This window comes from Schistocerca gregaria, chromosome 1 (genome assembly GCF_023897955.1).
Source record: "Schistocerca gregaria isolate iqSchGreg1 chromosome 1, iqSchGreg1.2, whole genome shotgun sequence".
Lineage (NCBI taxonomy): Eukaryota > Metazoa > Arthropoda > Insecta > Orthoptera > Acrididae > Schistocerca > Schistocerca gregaria.
In genome coordinates, this window is record NC_064920.1 from 165341089 (window position 1) to 165358540 (window position 17452).

A 17452-nucleotide genomic window follows, 5' to 3' on the forward strand; every position below is an offset into this window, starting at 1 on the left:
GATTACTACAATATTGATTGTGCAGTCGTGTGAAAATGTATTTTTTGTTGCCAGATGTGTAATTTTTGCATGGTAATCCTCATACAAACATTTAAAACATAACATAATAACTATTGCACTATGCACAAAATAACGAAGGTGAAGAGTTAAATGGAAAAGGGGTTTTTAAGTATAGCAAAATTCAAACAAAATGAGAAATAGATATAATGAATGCAATAATATGAATGAAAAAACAGGGTGATAAAACAAAATAAATTAAATCGAAATTAATACATAAAATTAACTAAAAACACATGAAGAAAGCTTCCAAGTGGAAAAAGAATGACATGAGGAAAAATGGGAGCAAATGAAGAAGTGGATATTATGATTAAAATGATGTGACAAAGGAATGGAGAAAATTAAACATTTAAATCAATTACTTGAATAAAATTGATGATCAAAGTTGTTTAGATAAAGATTTAAAAATTTACAGCATGTGGTAAGATCTAAATTCATAACCTCCTGCATGTGAAGCCACTATGCTGTCCCTTGCACCACACTCCCAGACTATTTAACAATTTTAATGCCACACAAAATTCCGAAATTCCTTTCGTCAATAACTAGCAAATGAGGGCCCACTAAGGTGAACGGCTTCGTTGTGTGATATCGCGGATCTTAACCTATATAACCATATAGATGATTTCGAAAAGTCGATCCCACTGCTGGAGACCTCTCCTTATAAGAATGTGTGTGGGGCCCATTGTATACAATATATCCCAAATAGAATCGCCAGAAGAAAAAAAAATCCAGTTGCTTTCCGGAACTCTAATGCTTTCCTGTTATTGAAATAAGGTGCAGCAGCAGACATGATCTTCACTCTAAAATTTAGTATCTTACGGTCATTTCTCATTCTGTACCCAGCAAAGCATGTCAATGTAATCATGATGAATCAGCTGATGCAATTGAATTTTGCATAGCAACGTCCTAAGTATAATGTCTATTATAATTAAAATTTGCTTTTACTTGAGCAACGAAAACAATTAAATGAAACTTCTGCGAAACTGAAAGCAACATACCACAATTTGGATCAGGGGCATTTAGGTCTGAGTATTTTGTTTTGACAAATGGCTGTACAGTTGGTAAGACTACTGTGCAGTGGATGCAGTGTTTGTGGCGATGGAGGACTACTCAGCTACGCTAGAAAATATTATACGTAAGTTGTTAATGCTATGTAGCTGGATGATATTAATCCAAAAGTAGAGTGCTCAAAGATGATACCATTGTTAATATTGTTCGTCCAATGCAATGCGTCAGTCAGCAACGAACATTTTAAAACGTCGCTTTCTATGTTGTTACCTTCTGTTTGACAAGACCTGAGAACCGCTCGACATGAATTAGTTTAGCTTCTTGAGTATTCAGTTATTGTCAATAGCATAGAGTTACAATGCATGGTACATCGTTAGTAGGCGATGTACGAATGAGAAGTTTGTGTTTAGGTGCTAATTCTGACTATGAATAAAAATAAACTATTAATGACTACGAGAACCAAAATTTCATGGAACCTCGAACCTTTCGGAAGATAGCGAGATTCGTTTTTTGGCACGACTTGCATTTGGTTACTGCGATGGCATTTCCAACAAAAGAGCAGTGTGTGTTTCTAATTTTCATTACGTTCCATAGAATTAAAGTGAATTTTTGAAAGTAGGACGACACTATAGCGCTAAATAGAGTAAACAGTTTCCTTGGTAAACAGTTTTCTTGTGCTTCAGTGGTTTAAAAATAAAATGTGGCCCCAATAGTTTTTATCAGCAGTTGACTGGTAGGGAGGTTGTAATGTTTACGGAAAATAAAACAAACGAAGTGAGGAACAGCTTCGTAACAAAATCCAATACTTGAGACTTGTCGACTGATGTGTTTTAATATTTCTAAGAAAACATTTTGTAATGACTTGTATTAAAAATCCGAAGCTTTCGACTGTTGTCAATATTTTGATGAAATGCGTACACACAGAATGTCAACATTGCTCCTGTAACTGTGATGTGCAGGTGTCTGGCGCCAGATCTAATTGTGCTCTCGTAAAAGGTAATTGTGTGCCTGGTTGACGACTGCGTGCAGAAGGATTGTGTTGAATATTTGCTTTTTTGTAGGCGAAAATTGTTTGTGTCTGCATCATCGTAACATTTTTTTCTTGACAAAATGTTACATTGGGATTGAAATAATTTCTTAGAGAACGCGTGTGGACAGGAATAGTCTTACGACAGATCCCCAGTTTTGTGCAGTGCGTCCAGAACAAACGATACACATTCTAGATGTACGTATATTGCTCGTGGCCAAGCGAAGTTAGGATATGAATCGCGAAGGATAAAACAAAGTTTTATGAAAATTAGCTGGTTGAGTTAATTTCATGATTTCAACAATTATGTACAACACCTTATTTAAAATATAAATTACACTATTGGCAGTGTGTTGCTTCACTTAGACTGGGATGCAGTTGTGTGTATAACTTGTATTGAGAGTAAACTATCCTTTTGACAAGTTTTGTGTTATTTCAGAGGATACGGTATTAGAAAATAGTTATTTTAATCTTAATTTGGTTGAGAGAGAGGCCAAGCTAAGTATTTATAAAAATCACCACATATAATTGACCAAAGTTCAGAATTATTATTGCCTTCTAGTATGCTGGATTCCTTTCTGAACAGGTTATCAGTAATTTGTTAGTCGTGGATCCTTTTTCCGTGGAATGGCTTTCGTAATTGTCAGGACATTAGAAAATAAAAGGCATAATAAATAATGTGGTAGCACAGTACGTCACAATATAAACAACTCAAATTGTATTATCCTCATTATGCAAATCAAAGAATTCTTCAGTGTTGTTAGTTGTTTAGACTGACATGTCCCATGAATTATAAGTACATTTACCGCCAATGCTGCATCATTGACAAGGTAGGACCAAATAACCCCATTGGAATTTCATTAAGATACTATAATAAAATGGAGAAATGCACTTTGTTAATGTAAAATATGGCAACATGCTGACCATGACATTGATTTTATTATATGATAATGAAACTTAAGTTATAAATTCATAAATGCAAGTACTTTGAATGTGATGCAAGTAGGATGACAGTGCCCCATTCATTTATATGGACAGTTTTTCATCATTTTTCAAATGATGATGATATGAAGAAAATGATCAAATACAAATAGGTTGTATGAATTATGTGAATGTAATAGTCTACATTACATCACAAGAAGATAATTGCACTTCTCAGTTTGCTTATTTTCAACAAGATGTATTTTGCACAAAGTAGCCCATCTTTTCATAGATGTTAAGATATGTTGCCATTTTCAGGAGAGGGTGGTTTAAATTTTCCTCCAGGTTTAATTTGTAACACATTGCCTTCTTTGATTCAGCTGAATGCTTCCTTAATCAGTGTATCCTCCACATAAGTGACCCAATGATGGATCCCTGACAACTCTACTGTTTATGAAGGCTTTGAAAACTTGTGCTTCTTGTCATATTCATTGTCTGGTAATAGGAATTGATTTTTCGTGCTTGTGTGATCTTTTTACTATTCCACTATTTTCAAAATCTTTTATGTAGTATTTGAAGTAAATCTCCACTGATTGGTCAGATGCATCTTAAAAACTTGGAGATATATCATATAGCTTTTTTTTGTATTGTGTCTGTGTGAATTTTTTGAATGTTTTTGTTTTGGGAAAATCAAATGAAAGATATAGTACTCTGTGCATTGTTCTTGTGTAAACATTTCTTTTATAATTAATTGTCTAACTATTGTTCTCTAATCTTGTAAGAGTTCATTGAATCCTAAAATTTATTGCTCCATACAGAGTACTTGGTCTCTTTGTTTACAGTTCAGGAGGACTACATCAAAGCATTTTACAAGTAGTGTATGTAAAATTGTCATGTTTGTTCTGTACAGTGTGTGTGAGAAATTCCATGTCTGACTGTGTATAAGTTGTTTACCTTCCCCACACACACACTATAATTTTTTATATCATTCACTGCGTAGCTGACATAGCATTGCTTTTGAATTTGTTTGATGTTATAAAATATGAAATTACATGAACAAGGTTATTTATGTTTCACTAAATGTGGGTAACCTCTTTTAAGTTTGCATTTTTTTTTCTCAGGTAAGGTGCCTGTCACACAGAACATTTTTGTTTCAAAGAGAGAAAGAAAGAAAAGAATTTTGAAATATATTTTCTCTAAACAAGTGCAGAAAACACCAAGTAGATGAAACTTCCTGGCAGATTAAAACTCTGTGCCGGACCGAGACTCAAACTCAGGACCGCTGCCTTTCGTGGGCATGTGCTTGGTAGAGCACTTGCCTGTGAAAGACAAAGGTCCCGAGTTCGAGTCTCGGTCTGGCACACAAGAAGTTTCATATCAGTGCACACTATGCTGCAAAGTGAAAATCTCATTCTGGAAACCAAGTAGATGATTGTCAGATCTGAAAGAATGATACCATGTTAATATGCCGAAGTCAAGGTATCTGACACTTTAGCACAACAAACCTAAGTGTTGCATATGAAAATCAGTGAAAGTGGTTTGTATGAGCTCTACTGTATCTTTTGTGAAAATCCCTCACAGAGAATAATTTTCCTGTTTGGGTGAAATTAAGCCAACTGTAAGTTTATGTTCAACAGCAAATATTTTCACATTCATTGTCATTAATAACTAGAAAGCAGATAACCTTTTTTTTTTAAGACATTTGTTTTGAATATACTGTACCATACTTTTTTAAAAATAAAGCTTACTAAACAGATTTTTATCGATTGATCATTCTGTGGCAGAAAGTGGTGGTTTGTATGCAGAACTAAACTCCAAACTCCACCAAAAGTTGATTTCAGCAGCATTTTGGGCAAGTTCCCTGCTGTAAGATTTTGATCATGAAAAGTTTCACCTCTCCTCTCTCTGCAACGGCACAGGGTCAGTAGGGTAATTAATAGATCTGGCAATATAAGGGATAGAATGAGATTTTCACTCTGCAGCGGAGTGTGCGCTGATATGAAACTTCCTGGCAGATTAAAACTGTCGTGCTTCGGTAGCTCAGATGGTAGAGCACTTGCCCGCGAAAGGCAAAGGTCCCGAGTTCGAGTCTCGGTCGGGCACACAGTTTTAATCTGCCAAGAAGTTTCAATATAAGGGATGGCCGAATGTCCTTCCTGTCGCCAACCTGTAACCCTCAGGATGAAATTGTGTATTTTGACTATCTGTATGTAGTGTTAGTCACGTGAAAATAAGTAAAAGTTCCTTAAATGTTTTGAATTGTGCAACTGATGCAGGACTTGGGTACCAGCTCGGTAGTCACTTAGTGGGATGTGGGAAACCACATCCAGGCTGATCAGCACACTACTGACCCTCATCATTAATCGTCTGGGCAGATTTCATCTGCGGTCGGTGCACTTCCTCATCCCACAAGTCCCAAACAAAAGTGCTTACTTCATTGTTTGCATCCACAATGCTGTGAAGACATTGATATTGTAGTGACACATTTCTTTTAAATTAGGGCATCAGCTAGTTTTAATCATTGAAATAATCTTTCAGAAGATATTTTATTTTGTGTCATGAAATAGTATTCCAACTTACCTCTTTTCATATTATTGAGCTCCTATGATGTGTCAAAGATCAGAAGCACAAGGAAAGAGAACTTTTCAAGCACAGAGTGAGTTATTGGCTGTGGCTATTGAATTGAATTCTCAAATAAAATCTGTGAATAAAATTACTAGCTGTATAAAATTAGCTGTAGGGTAGAGATGATGGTCAAACAGAATTTGAATCTTGGTAGCCAGAGATACAATTAAAACACAATTTTCTTGTGATAAGTAGACATTAACCACATGAAGAAGCATTGCTTAGTGAAAATATGTTATTTGCTCATGGCAGATAAACCTGTTTACTTCTAACCAGGAGTATACCCATAACTTCATGGTAAAGCTGTCTGTCACCATAACTGAGATATATTTCATGTGAAAATATAAATAACTATTTCATCTTAAGAAATGAATGCAGATGTGGAGTTTTCCCAAAGTAACTTGTCCCTTGCACTGAAATACAGTCTCGTACTCAGCGGTCACTGAGTCAAAAAGGGGTGGCTGCTTTATTTTGATGTCATCTTCTCAGTCGTGTGTATCTTTTGTTAGCAGCAGCTATCTCACTTGCTTATGAGGTGACTTTTTTCGGTTCTCTGCTTGGAAACTACAGACTTGTCAAATTTTTGGTCGTGTTGTCATGTTAATACAATCATTTGCAGATTCACTAGCTGTAGCATTGAAGTTCTGCTTGTGAATAGCCTTCACTCACTGAACTACAGTACTATGCAATGGCTGAATGCAACTGACAGTGTGGTAACATGCTTTTCCGCTCCTCTATTCCTGTATCAACTGAAACACTCTGTCATGTATTCCAGCATCTTTCTCTACATTCAGTGCCCATTTCAAATTGCTTAATGCCTTCTGATATGTTTCATTAGTTTCCTGCCTCCTGGTAATCAGTCTTGTTCCTAACACTTCGGCTGAACAGTAGTCATCTAAAGTTAAGGTTTCCACTTGTTATTATGGGACTTATCCACTGAAGTGATTTTATCGATGAAACTTGGCGTGGAAAGTTATGAGCTCACAAACAGCAATGACTATTCCTTCAATATTATGAAAAGAGTAGATACTACTCACCATAAAGCAGAGATGCTACGTGCAGATAGGCACAACAAAAGGACTGTCAAAAGATTAGCTTACCCCCAACAAAGCCTTCCTTGGAGGGAAAAACACACACACACACACACACACACACACACACACACACACACACACACACACACACACACACACACAGAGAGAGAGAGAGAGAGAGAGAGAGAGAGAGAGAGAGAGAGAGAGAGAGAGAGAGAGAGAGAGAGAGGATGGGGTGCAAGTGTGTCTGAATGTTGTCATTGTGACAGTCCTTTTGTTCTGCGTCCCAGCATCTCCACTATATGGCAAATAGCAAGAATCCTTTTCATAATATTGTTGCATTCCACCCTAGATTCCATTGTTTGTTTTCGTTTGACTGTTCCATGTTAGCTCAAAAAATGTGACAGTGAATGTCGGTAACTTTCTTGGCAAAGTCATGAAACCTGGAGATTACTGACTTACTATCGTTCTTTGTAGAAGGCTGGATAAATATAAAGAATTTTTCTTCCTCTTCTTAATAATGACAAAGTGATATAAAATTGTACCTCAAAAAAGTAATGGTTTGTCTCTAGAAAAGCAAAATGGAAGCTGTTGCTAGAGCGAGAGAGTATTTAGTACTGTATTAATAAAAATGATGTTCAAGACTATTAAATTTTCAGTTCTGTTGTACCTTAAACCCATGTCCATAGATCTAGACAGTTTATTGTATAACACAGACATTTGCCTCCTCAGAAAGGTATTTTAATATGCAAAATGAATTGTTTTTCAGATAAAGCAACAAATCCCAGTAAACTTGTACACGACACACAGGCCATATATGAAGCATGCAAGTTTCTGGAAAGAGAAACATTTTGTGCACACGAAGCAACACGCCTGCTTGCAGCGAAAATTCAGTCACCTGATGAAAAGGAAGCCATGCGTGCTCTGGTGGTAGGGATATTACTGTTATTTCTAAATGTGTAGCATTTGTCTAAGATTGTTTTAATTTTGACAATATGTTGTGTCACAGATGTGTTCTAAATGTACTTCATTGTGGATCTAAATATTTTTGCTTGTATCTTTGTCAGTCATAAGTTATGTATTTGGTGTTGTGTTAGCATCATTTCATTGCATGCAAATAAAACATTTTCCATTGTCTATAATTTGTTATCCATATCTTTCAAATCCTCATTAAAATCGTCATTGCATATTGCATAATGAGACATTTTATGGGAGCTATTGGCCAGCATTGATAAGATTCAAATATTGACTCACTGAAATGGCAAAATGAGCATGTTAGCCACATTACAGAGGTACAAAAAAATGTAAGAGACCTCTGCTTGTCACTTTTGTGTAAACAAGCCAGAATTTGCAACAAAGTGTCATTATGTTTAAGGCGGAAGACTTGTGTTCAGGACTAGTGTTCAAGCTCTTTCTGGTTATTCAGAACACCTATTAGATTTCTGCGGTTTCCCCAAAATTGCTTGATGTTATCACTGGGGAGCGGACTTCAACAAGTTCACTGCCTATTCTGTTCCCTTTGATGAAATAGGTAGTGCAATGGTCAAGGTGGTATATTTGTGTTGAAGAAAGGTGAAACTTTGTTCAGCATCTTCAAATCAAACGAGATAAATACCACTTAACATATAATGTGGTATATGCTGGCAACTTCACGAAAGCCACATAAGGCTTGTGCCTTTTTCCTTTTACATATGGGCTTCACATCTGGTATAGTTGTGCCCGTGTGTATTGTGGTTGTTTGAAAACTCTAATTAGGGACACAATCACTTGTTGCTTCCCGGATGTGGATGTGTGGAATATATTGTGTGATATACATAACAATTTTTACTGTAATGAAGCTTGATAATGCCCAAGGGGGTGAAATTAGTTAATTGTCAAGTTGTAGAACAGTGTTTACTTCCAAGTAAAATAGCAGCCTATGCAGGAAAATGATGTCCTTCAAGAAACAAGTAAAATAAATTTGCTTTACTCTTTTTTCAGCACCAAGCAGTGATAAAATTTTTTGTGTACTAACGTGGGAGGGGCAAAAGAACTGTACCTATGTTTCCAGTTACAGTTTTCTTTTTGCTAAACAGTTTGTTTTCTTCTTTATTACAACAAAGGATATTCCTCAGTCTGCACAAAATGACAATATACAGAAGGTATCTTTTTGTATGAAGGCCAGTGCAGGGACAGGCATTATTGAATGTAAAGAAAGTTATATTTTTAAGATGTATAAAATTCACTTTATTATTTATTTCATGCTTCGAGGCCATTTATTGTGTCGCCATTGATGTCAGTGTCCTGAGACTAGTTTGTCATTGAAATTTGTTTGCCACTAACTGTTTCTGGCCATGTGTTACTGTGACTTAGTCTGGTTAAATGGAAAAGAAAGAAAAGAGAAATTACATGTTTCTATTACATATGAGAACTGGATGTGTCTCTTCTCCCATCTCTGTCAATCTCGTCCTTCCCTCTCTCCATCTCTTCCTGGCCCCTCTGCCTCCCCTCTCTCTGTCCATCACAACTTCCCCTCTTACCATCTACTCCTTTCTGCTTTCTATGCTCATGTCCTCCCACTTCCACCCCCCCCCTCCCCTCTCTCTGTCCATCACAACTTCCCCTCTTACCATCTACTCCTTTCTGCTTTCTATGCTCATGTCCTCCCACTTCCACCCCCCCCCCCTCCCCTCTCTCTGTCCATCACAACTTCCCCTCTTACCATCTACTCCTTTCTGCTTTCTATGCTCATGTCCTCCCACTTCCACCCCCCCCTCCCCCTCCTCGACAGTGTGTCTTATTTATTGTAATTGCAAATACAGTTTCTGTAGTAATATGTATATTCATTGGAATATAATAATGTGCATATTTGAATATTTGTTGTAAATAATCCACTACAGTTCAAAGGGAACAATGATGTAGGGCTACATAATTACAGTAACAGAAGAAAAAATAACATTCGTTATTCCACTTCGAGGTTGTCTTTAGCACAAATAGGTGTGTGGACAGTTGAACAACAAAAATTTTTGATCATTTACCCATTGATATAAAATGTCTGACAGACAGCAAAGTAAAATTTGCAAACAAACTGAGCAGGTTTCTGCTTGACAGCCGGCCGGAGTGGCAGAGCGGTTCTAGGCGCTACAGTCTGGAACCGCGAGACCGCTACAGTTGTAGGTTCGAATCCTGCCTCGGGCATGAATGTGTGTGATGTCCTTAGGTTAGGTTTAAGTAGTTCTAAGTTCTAGGGAACTGATGATCTCGGAAGTTAAGTCACATAGTGCTCAGAGCCATTTGAAAGATTTCTCTGCTTGACAACTACTTCTATTCCCTAGAAAAATTTCTATCTCTGTAATGTGCAAAAGGTGGAGGGTAGGAATTACTAACTCACATCTATTTTCTTTTCGTACAAATAGAAATGTTCAGAATGAAACCATATGTACAAATTAATTTATGATATGAATATGAAATGATATGTTCCACATCATTACAATTTATCATACAAAATGATCCATGGAAAATGCAACTAACTAATGGAACATCATTCCAGAATTTCAAAGGAATCTGTGAAGGACTTTTGGAGATTTACTCTGATTTTGTAGGAAACGGACATACATTTTTATTTATATAGATTATGTAATATGAATTTTTGTGAGATTGAAAGTATAACTGTTTCAGTGACCACAAATTGATAGACTCATCCGTTGTTTTCTTTTAGCTTGGCTTGTTTAAAATTAGACTCATCATTATATGGTGATGATCAGGAGGATCAGTCCTTATTTGTCAGTCAGTTGGCAGGTAGTAATTGATTAAACTTTCATTTTATTCAGGACTGATTTCTATTGTCAACATCAGTGTGATGTATGATCCCCACAGATACAAGTACTTTCTTATATCCATTGTGGATGGAAGTAAGTAGCCTTTGAATATCATTTTGAGGAATTATGTGTCAGGCCTGGAGCACATACTGTGTCAGTTCAGGTTCGTGAACATTGCTGGCTGGTGGCTGGCATGGAAGTGTATGTTTAGCCATTGCTTGCTAGACGTGCTCTGTGGGTAACAAATCAGGGGATTAGGCAGGCCAGTCAAGGATCCATACATTCCTCAAGTAGCTTGTGGTGTGAACTACATAGTGAGGTCTTGTATTGTCGTACCGGAATATGCCTTTTGGAACCCTGCTCATGAAGGGTACAACAACAGGGTTTACTGTTCTTGCCACATGGTGGCAAAGATTCAGCATGTGTTCAACAGTAACCAGATCAATCCAATAATTCCCACACACCATAATCCCAGATGTTGGAGAGGTATGGGTCTTAATTATTTCTGCTACTTGTGTTCTGTAAGCAAGCTGTCTGTGGATGTGGTGCAGTTGACCTGACTGCCACAAACAGAAGCAAGAATCCTCTCTGAACACCACAGAATGCCACTCAATGTCCCAGTTGACTCTGGAACTACAATATGCAGCCCCCTGTTTGTGGTGCAGTGTCAGCTGTAAATAGCACATGGCAAATCAAGATCTCAACCCAGATTTCAGTTATCTGTTCCTGACTGTTGTGGTGATACACTACCTGTAACCTCCGCCCAAATTTTAACTGTTGCTTTGCATCTGTTAATCAGTTCTACAATATTCTCATGGTGTAGTCGTATTGAAAGGACTCGCAGCTAATCTTCAAAGTAAAGTGTTATTGTGGGTCCATCTTGTCACCACATCTGCACCAATGCCGACTGTCTGTGTGATAAGTTAGTATCATCATTGTCTATTCATATTGCTAATGACTCAGGCTTTTTTAAAACTCTGAAAGGTGGTGGAAAAACTGTGCATGCATTTTGTGTTGTAATTCCCAACTGAAAAGTTGCCGCAACATTACACACACCCAGTAGCAATCATGTACACATTACATTCTTCTTCTGTGGGAATGGCTATATACCATAATGAAAATAAGCTTGTGCGAGTAGTGTCTCCCACATTCAGGGAAATGAGTTTGACAACATTTTTTCAAAGTGTTCATGATATAACATTGTTCATTTCCAATAGTGTGTTCCAAAAAGTCTAAATAGCTATCACCTTAAGGTACCTTTCTCTACTGGTCTTTTCCTTCTGTATTTATGCAGTAATCCAATATCGTTGAGTGTCTTTCATTGTCTATTTGTGTCTCTCATTGTAATCATTCCGTTCATCATTTTCCAAATGGCATCCTGATATTGAATGGTCATCAGCAGGTAAGGTAAAGCATTTGGTTTTACTCATTCTTTCTTTCCATTTAAGACATAATCATGCTCGTTGGTGAAAGTTACTCAAAGAATATGATACAAATCGTAAGTTCTTTCATAGCTGCAATATTTATTCTTTGTTTCATTGTAGTTGTTCCTAATGTTCACGGTGTATGAGATATATATTCATGAATTTCGGGGCAGAAGAAGAAAATAACTCTAAACAACCATATACTTGCTTCTTTTTTTTCCCCTCGTGGATTGTTGTACCTTTCAAAATGCCTCTGATGGTATTAAATGGTTTAGAATTTCATGACATTTTAGTGAAGTGACATTGTATTCGCAGTGTTTGCTGTATAAATCTACTGTTTCAGGTGGTTTAGTAAATGATGATCCAAAGCATCGATTTCAAGTGTACATGCAGGCCATGGAACTGATTTTGTTCTTCTGTCAACGTATTTATCTACCTGATGTGGTAGGTCTCGTCTATTTTATCTTGAACACTGTTGCTGAAAACACATGCTTCCTACTATTCGCAGAGACACCTGTTGTAACAAGCCTGGAAGAGCAGTCTGTGTAGGAGGACATATAAAGCCACCAGACAGTCTCCTACATTTTCAGCTCACAAGTTCATCTTAAATTGTTGCTGGTATCTTGGCAGAATTGATGAACGACTCCAAACTCTGCCACATCAATAAGCAACTCTGAATATACAACTGTTGGATTGACACAGCATGTATCAAACCACCACAAAGTTTACTTCTCTGATCAGTGATAAGCATGTGAAAGACTCCACACATGATGATGATGATGATGATGATGATGATGATGATGATGATATCAGCACAAGAACTGCATGTGAAATTATTTCCAAGCCGCACTATGAGCATATCACATGCTGTGGTGATGTGTATTGTATGTATGCAGGGTATCTTTGAATCTGAAGATAGGAAAGGGAAATCAAATGGTCTGAGATATAATCCTTAGGTAGTTCTAGGATTTTTTGTCACATTGTAATTTTTTTTTGCTCCTGACAATGATTTGTTAATCTGAAAATGCCGAGTTGAACTATGGTTCAATATCTGCTAAACTATAGGTCACCCTATCACTGGCTGGTTAAGTCACTTCAAAGGTGAAGGAAGTTAGGGGTATATCATCCCTAATAGTACAACGCCTAGTAGGACATAGTGGTTTTCAAACTTACCTTTAGGTTGAAGGCAGCTTCACGTTTACAGTAGAGTACACACAGTTTATAAAACTCTTTGATGGATTAAAATGGTGCGCTGGACCAAGACTCAAGTCTGAAGCACACACAATAATTACAATCAAGGTATTTTGCAGGGGCTGTGTCAACATTTGACAGAAGCTACAGCTGCCTGTTGCATTATCTTCATAGTACAGAAGCAGTGTGTCAATCCTGAAGTGTACTGCATTAAGCTGCAAGTTGCTTTCACCCTCACAAAGAGAGAAATTCATTTACTCAAAGGTTTATCTCATCAGTGAGGTTTAAAATACTTTCCACACATTAGTTAAGAGTCCTGGTCTAGCACATAGTTTTAATGTGCAAGGAAGCTTCAGAGAGTTGAGTATGATGCTGCTGACTGCAAGAACTTTTTGCGTGCTTTAACGGTCAGCAGAATTTGAAGAGGGGAAAAATATTAATCCTGGCTCATGACTGCAATTTAGGATAGGGGGTAAGCTTGGGAGTAGATTAACAGAGCAGTTTACAAAGCTGCCCCCCATCCCATCTCAGGAGAAATCCGTGCACCTGTTCTACCTGTGTCTAATTTAATCATGTGTTTAAATGTGACATTTAACTGACAGCAGATAGTGCAATACTCGAATGGCACTGTCTTTGAGTCATCTGCAACGTTATCATGAGGAGGAACATGGCTTTCTGATGTGTATTGTCACCAGTGATGAAACATGGTCTCACCATTTTGAACTGGACAACGAGTGTGGGAGCAAGCAGTGGAAACGTGTGACTTCTTCACCTCCAAAGAAGCAAAAGGCTGTGCACACCAGTTCTGGTAAGGTCATGATGTCCTTTTTTTTTTTTACCACAAGGGCCCACTGCTTCTTGAGTTCCTGGCATGGGGAACCACCATCAATGCCCAGCATTATCAAGCCACTTTACAGAACCTTAGATGAACTATCAAGTCAAAATGCTAAGGCATGTTGTGCAATGACGTTATCCTTCTGCTTGATAATGCCCACCCAAACATGGCCAATGCGGTGAAGATAACATTGCAGCAGTTTCAGTGGGAAACACTGGAACATCTACCGTACAGTCCTGACCTTTCACTGTTTGAATTGCGTGTGTTTGGACCTCTAAAACAAGCTATTCGCGGACATTGATTCACAACGGCTGACGGAGTGAGTGAGTGGGTCCAGGCTTGGATCTGACAGCAGCCTACTACCTTTTTCAAGAATGGAATTGAACGGCTGGTATCAGAATGGGATAAATGTGCCAACAGTTTTGGCAACTCTCTTTGAGTATGTGTACTGTGTATAACTAACTACATTTTTGAGTTAATGAAATTATTACTGTTACTTTACACTAGTAACGACGTTTCATTTTAATGCCTCTTATACATTAATGACTGCCACTAAACATACGTGACAGATGACTCAAAAATTGTTCTCTTGTAGATGACACAAGCTTAACTGTGGAGGAAGTGGAATGTAATATGAACAGTGGAGCTAATAGCTGATAGAGTAGTAACATCAGCACGTGGCTTTCATAGGACAGATCAACCCTTAACATTAATAAATTGCTCTGCACATAGGTTCAGACATGGAACTCTAGTAAAAATAGAATTTTACTGTCCATTGTTGTTCAGACAGTCAGTGAAATCGATCATTTTAAATTCTTAGGGCTGGGTGCAGATGGTAGACTTTGGAAGGATCACTTTCAAAACCTTGGGCCGAAACTAAATGCTAGTGTCTTCACCATAAGAATGATCTCGACTTTCTCAGACAGTGCTTTTGCATACTCTTCCTACCTTCACATTGTTATCTCACATTGTGTTATATTTTGGGACAACTCTGTGCACTCATAAAGAATATTCTTTGCTTAGAAAAGGGTGGTTAAAGTGATTGCAGTTTCAGTTCACAAAGTTTGTGGTAGGCCTCTGTATAGGTGTCTTGGAATTCTGACTCTGCTGTCCCTGTACATATATTTCACTGTGGGATTTGTTGTTGACAATATGGACTCATTCACGAGAAACTGCAACTTTCATTCAGCAATTAATAGGTGAAAATACAATTTGCTCTTGGATAATGCTTGCTGTACAGAAAGGTATATACTAGTCAGCAAGTTTCATTTTGAATAGTCTTCCACCAGAATGGAAAAAAAATTGAGTGATAAACCCCAAGTATTCAAATCCAAGTAGAAAGGTTTCCCTGTTGCTTTTGCCTTTTATGTTATACAAGAATTCCTTGCAATAGTGGAGAACTTTTCTCTGTAATGAGTTATTTATTCGTATACTCCCATACAAGTTTTTCTTTGTTTTATTTATTCTTTCATTCTTACATTTTCTTATAAGCATTCTGTAAGCTATGTGCTGGACTCATTCTGTGATCAAGTAGCTTAATTAGTTAATTAATTACAAGTGGTGCCTAAACCATTATCAGTAATTTTTCAGTCATTGTTACACAATGGATTGTCTTCAGATCAGAAACAGAATAAAACTAAGTATGTACCACCTAATATTTTACAGTGAGTAGAAAAGAATCGTACATAAAAGTAGAATTTATCTAAGAAGTTGTCAGCAACCTGTCTTGTTCCATCAGAACCTCATACCACAGTACTGTATTTTGCAACTGTGATTTATGCTTCAAGTATGTATCTGGTAGTGGTGCGGCAAAAGGGATGAGGGATGGGAAAGTTTCTAAAAAATGCAGTGTCAATAAAATCATTCCGCTGATTTAAAGTGTTGCCAGGATCTTGCACACAGTGTGGAAAAAATAAATAAATAAATAAATTAAAAATAAATAAAAAAATAAATCAATCTCAATTTCTTCCCATACTGTCGAAGAGTGGGGTGTGTTTCATTACATAGCACTTCCAAACAATTGTTGATGGTTCCAACAGCATGCTTTGATGATGTTAGAAAATGCTCACTGAATGATGTTTTATTATTGTGAATTAAAGTTTATTTCCAATGCCCTGCCTGTTTGATCTGTGTACCGTATTTACTCGAATCTAAGCCGCACTTTTTTTCCGGTTTTTGTAATCCAAAAAACTGCCTGCAGCTTAGAATCGAGTGCAAAGTAAGCGGAAGTTCTGAAAAATGTTGGTAGGTGCCACCACAACTAACTTCTTCTGTAGAGTATATGTAGCGCTTTACAGGCATGCTTTGCAGCACAAAGATAAATACTGGTGCCAAAACCTCTGTGTCAGTAAATAAATTAAAACAAAAAAAAAGTGGAAGACGAGATTTTTTTCTCTCTGCCCCGAATTATGACCGCTGCATTTTCATACATTATTCAACGAAGTAAATACAAATTCCATATTATTCATCTTTGAATGTAGCAGCATTTCAATGTACTACGAAAATCTGACTGGCAAGACTGTTTGGGATGTTTGTCTATATGGCCAACTCTACGTTCTGAATTTTTTCTACCTGTGGGAAGAGATGGTTGCTAATAGGAACTTTTATGAACTGTGAATGACATGCAGTATTCTCTTCACCATAAGAATAATATGAATATAAACATTCTGCCATGTATTGTTTCGTGTTTGCTGCTATCTCATTTAAATATTGTCTGCCTAATAAACTGTGAAACTAGAGTGAGACAACAGCAAACGCAGAAGACTATACGTATCGTCTCATGTTTATATTCGTATTGTTCTTATGCCTAATAGCGATACAGTCAGAAATGAAGCACGGAAATTGACTAGATTTTAAAATATAAGATGACTTTAATTTCTGTGCAGTATGTTATGTACTAAAGAATTGTCTGCAACGATTTTCAAACGGAGAATAATTTTTGCTTAACTCTTGTTCAGAACATCATCTATCATATGCAGTCTATTATTTGGTTATTGTTCATCATTGTCAAAGAAAGCAGCAGTGTTAGTAACAACAAGTAGCAGTCTCTTGCCATTGTTTCGCTAATGCGGTGATTCCTCTCTTTTCTTTTTTTAAACTGTTAAGCGGCGGTAGCGTGCACAAAAGCAAGCCATGCCGTGAGCGGCGCCAGGTCGTAAACACTCATTATCAGAATGCGACAAACAATGCATGACACTGTACAGTAATGCATTTTCAGTTTAGAGTGACGTAAACACCTCTAACAAAGAGAATGCCACTTATCAGATCAAAGAAAAATAAACAATCAATTCAACCAGACGAAGCGCGTGGAAAAGGAAGGGTACCCTTATCAATACGGACGGAGCGCTTGACGCATAGGATTTGCGACCTGGTAAAGCTTAACTGCTAAGCCTACTACTCGAACCAAACTACTGTAGCTCTATTGTCATTCATTCAACCTAAATTGTGTCTCGTATTACAATGGACCAACTTTGTTTCGATTTGGAGGTGCAGCCTAAAACTTTTCTCTCCCCTTGAATTTAGAGTCTCAAATT

General features: G+C 37.3%; 1 protein-coding gene across 3 annotated transcripts in view; it reads left to right on the forward strand.

Moving 5' to 3' along the window:
- The first annotated feature begins 919 nt into the window (after positions 1 to 919).
- The window catches only part of LOC126336072 (ADP-ribosylation factor-binding protein GGA2), a 141292-nt gene continuing 124759 nt past the window's right edge, over positions 920 to 17452 (forward strand). Inside the window, exons 1-2 of one of the 3 annotated variants that reach the window (XM_049999563.1) lie at positions 920 to 1192; positions 7442 to 7602. In XM_049999563.1, the coding sequence (XP_049855520.1) occupies positions 1156 to 1192; positions 7442 to 7602 (198 nt within the window). In that variant the 5' untranslated portion in view covers positions 920 to 1155. Of the gene's footprint in view, positions 2062 to 7441; positions 7603 to 17452 lie in introns of all 3 variants that reach the window. The other 2 variants (XM_049999569.1, XM_049999555.1) reach the window with 2 other exon arrangements.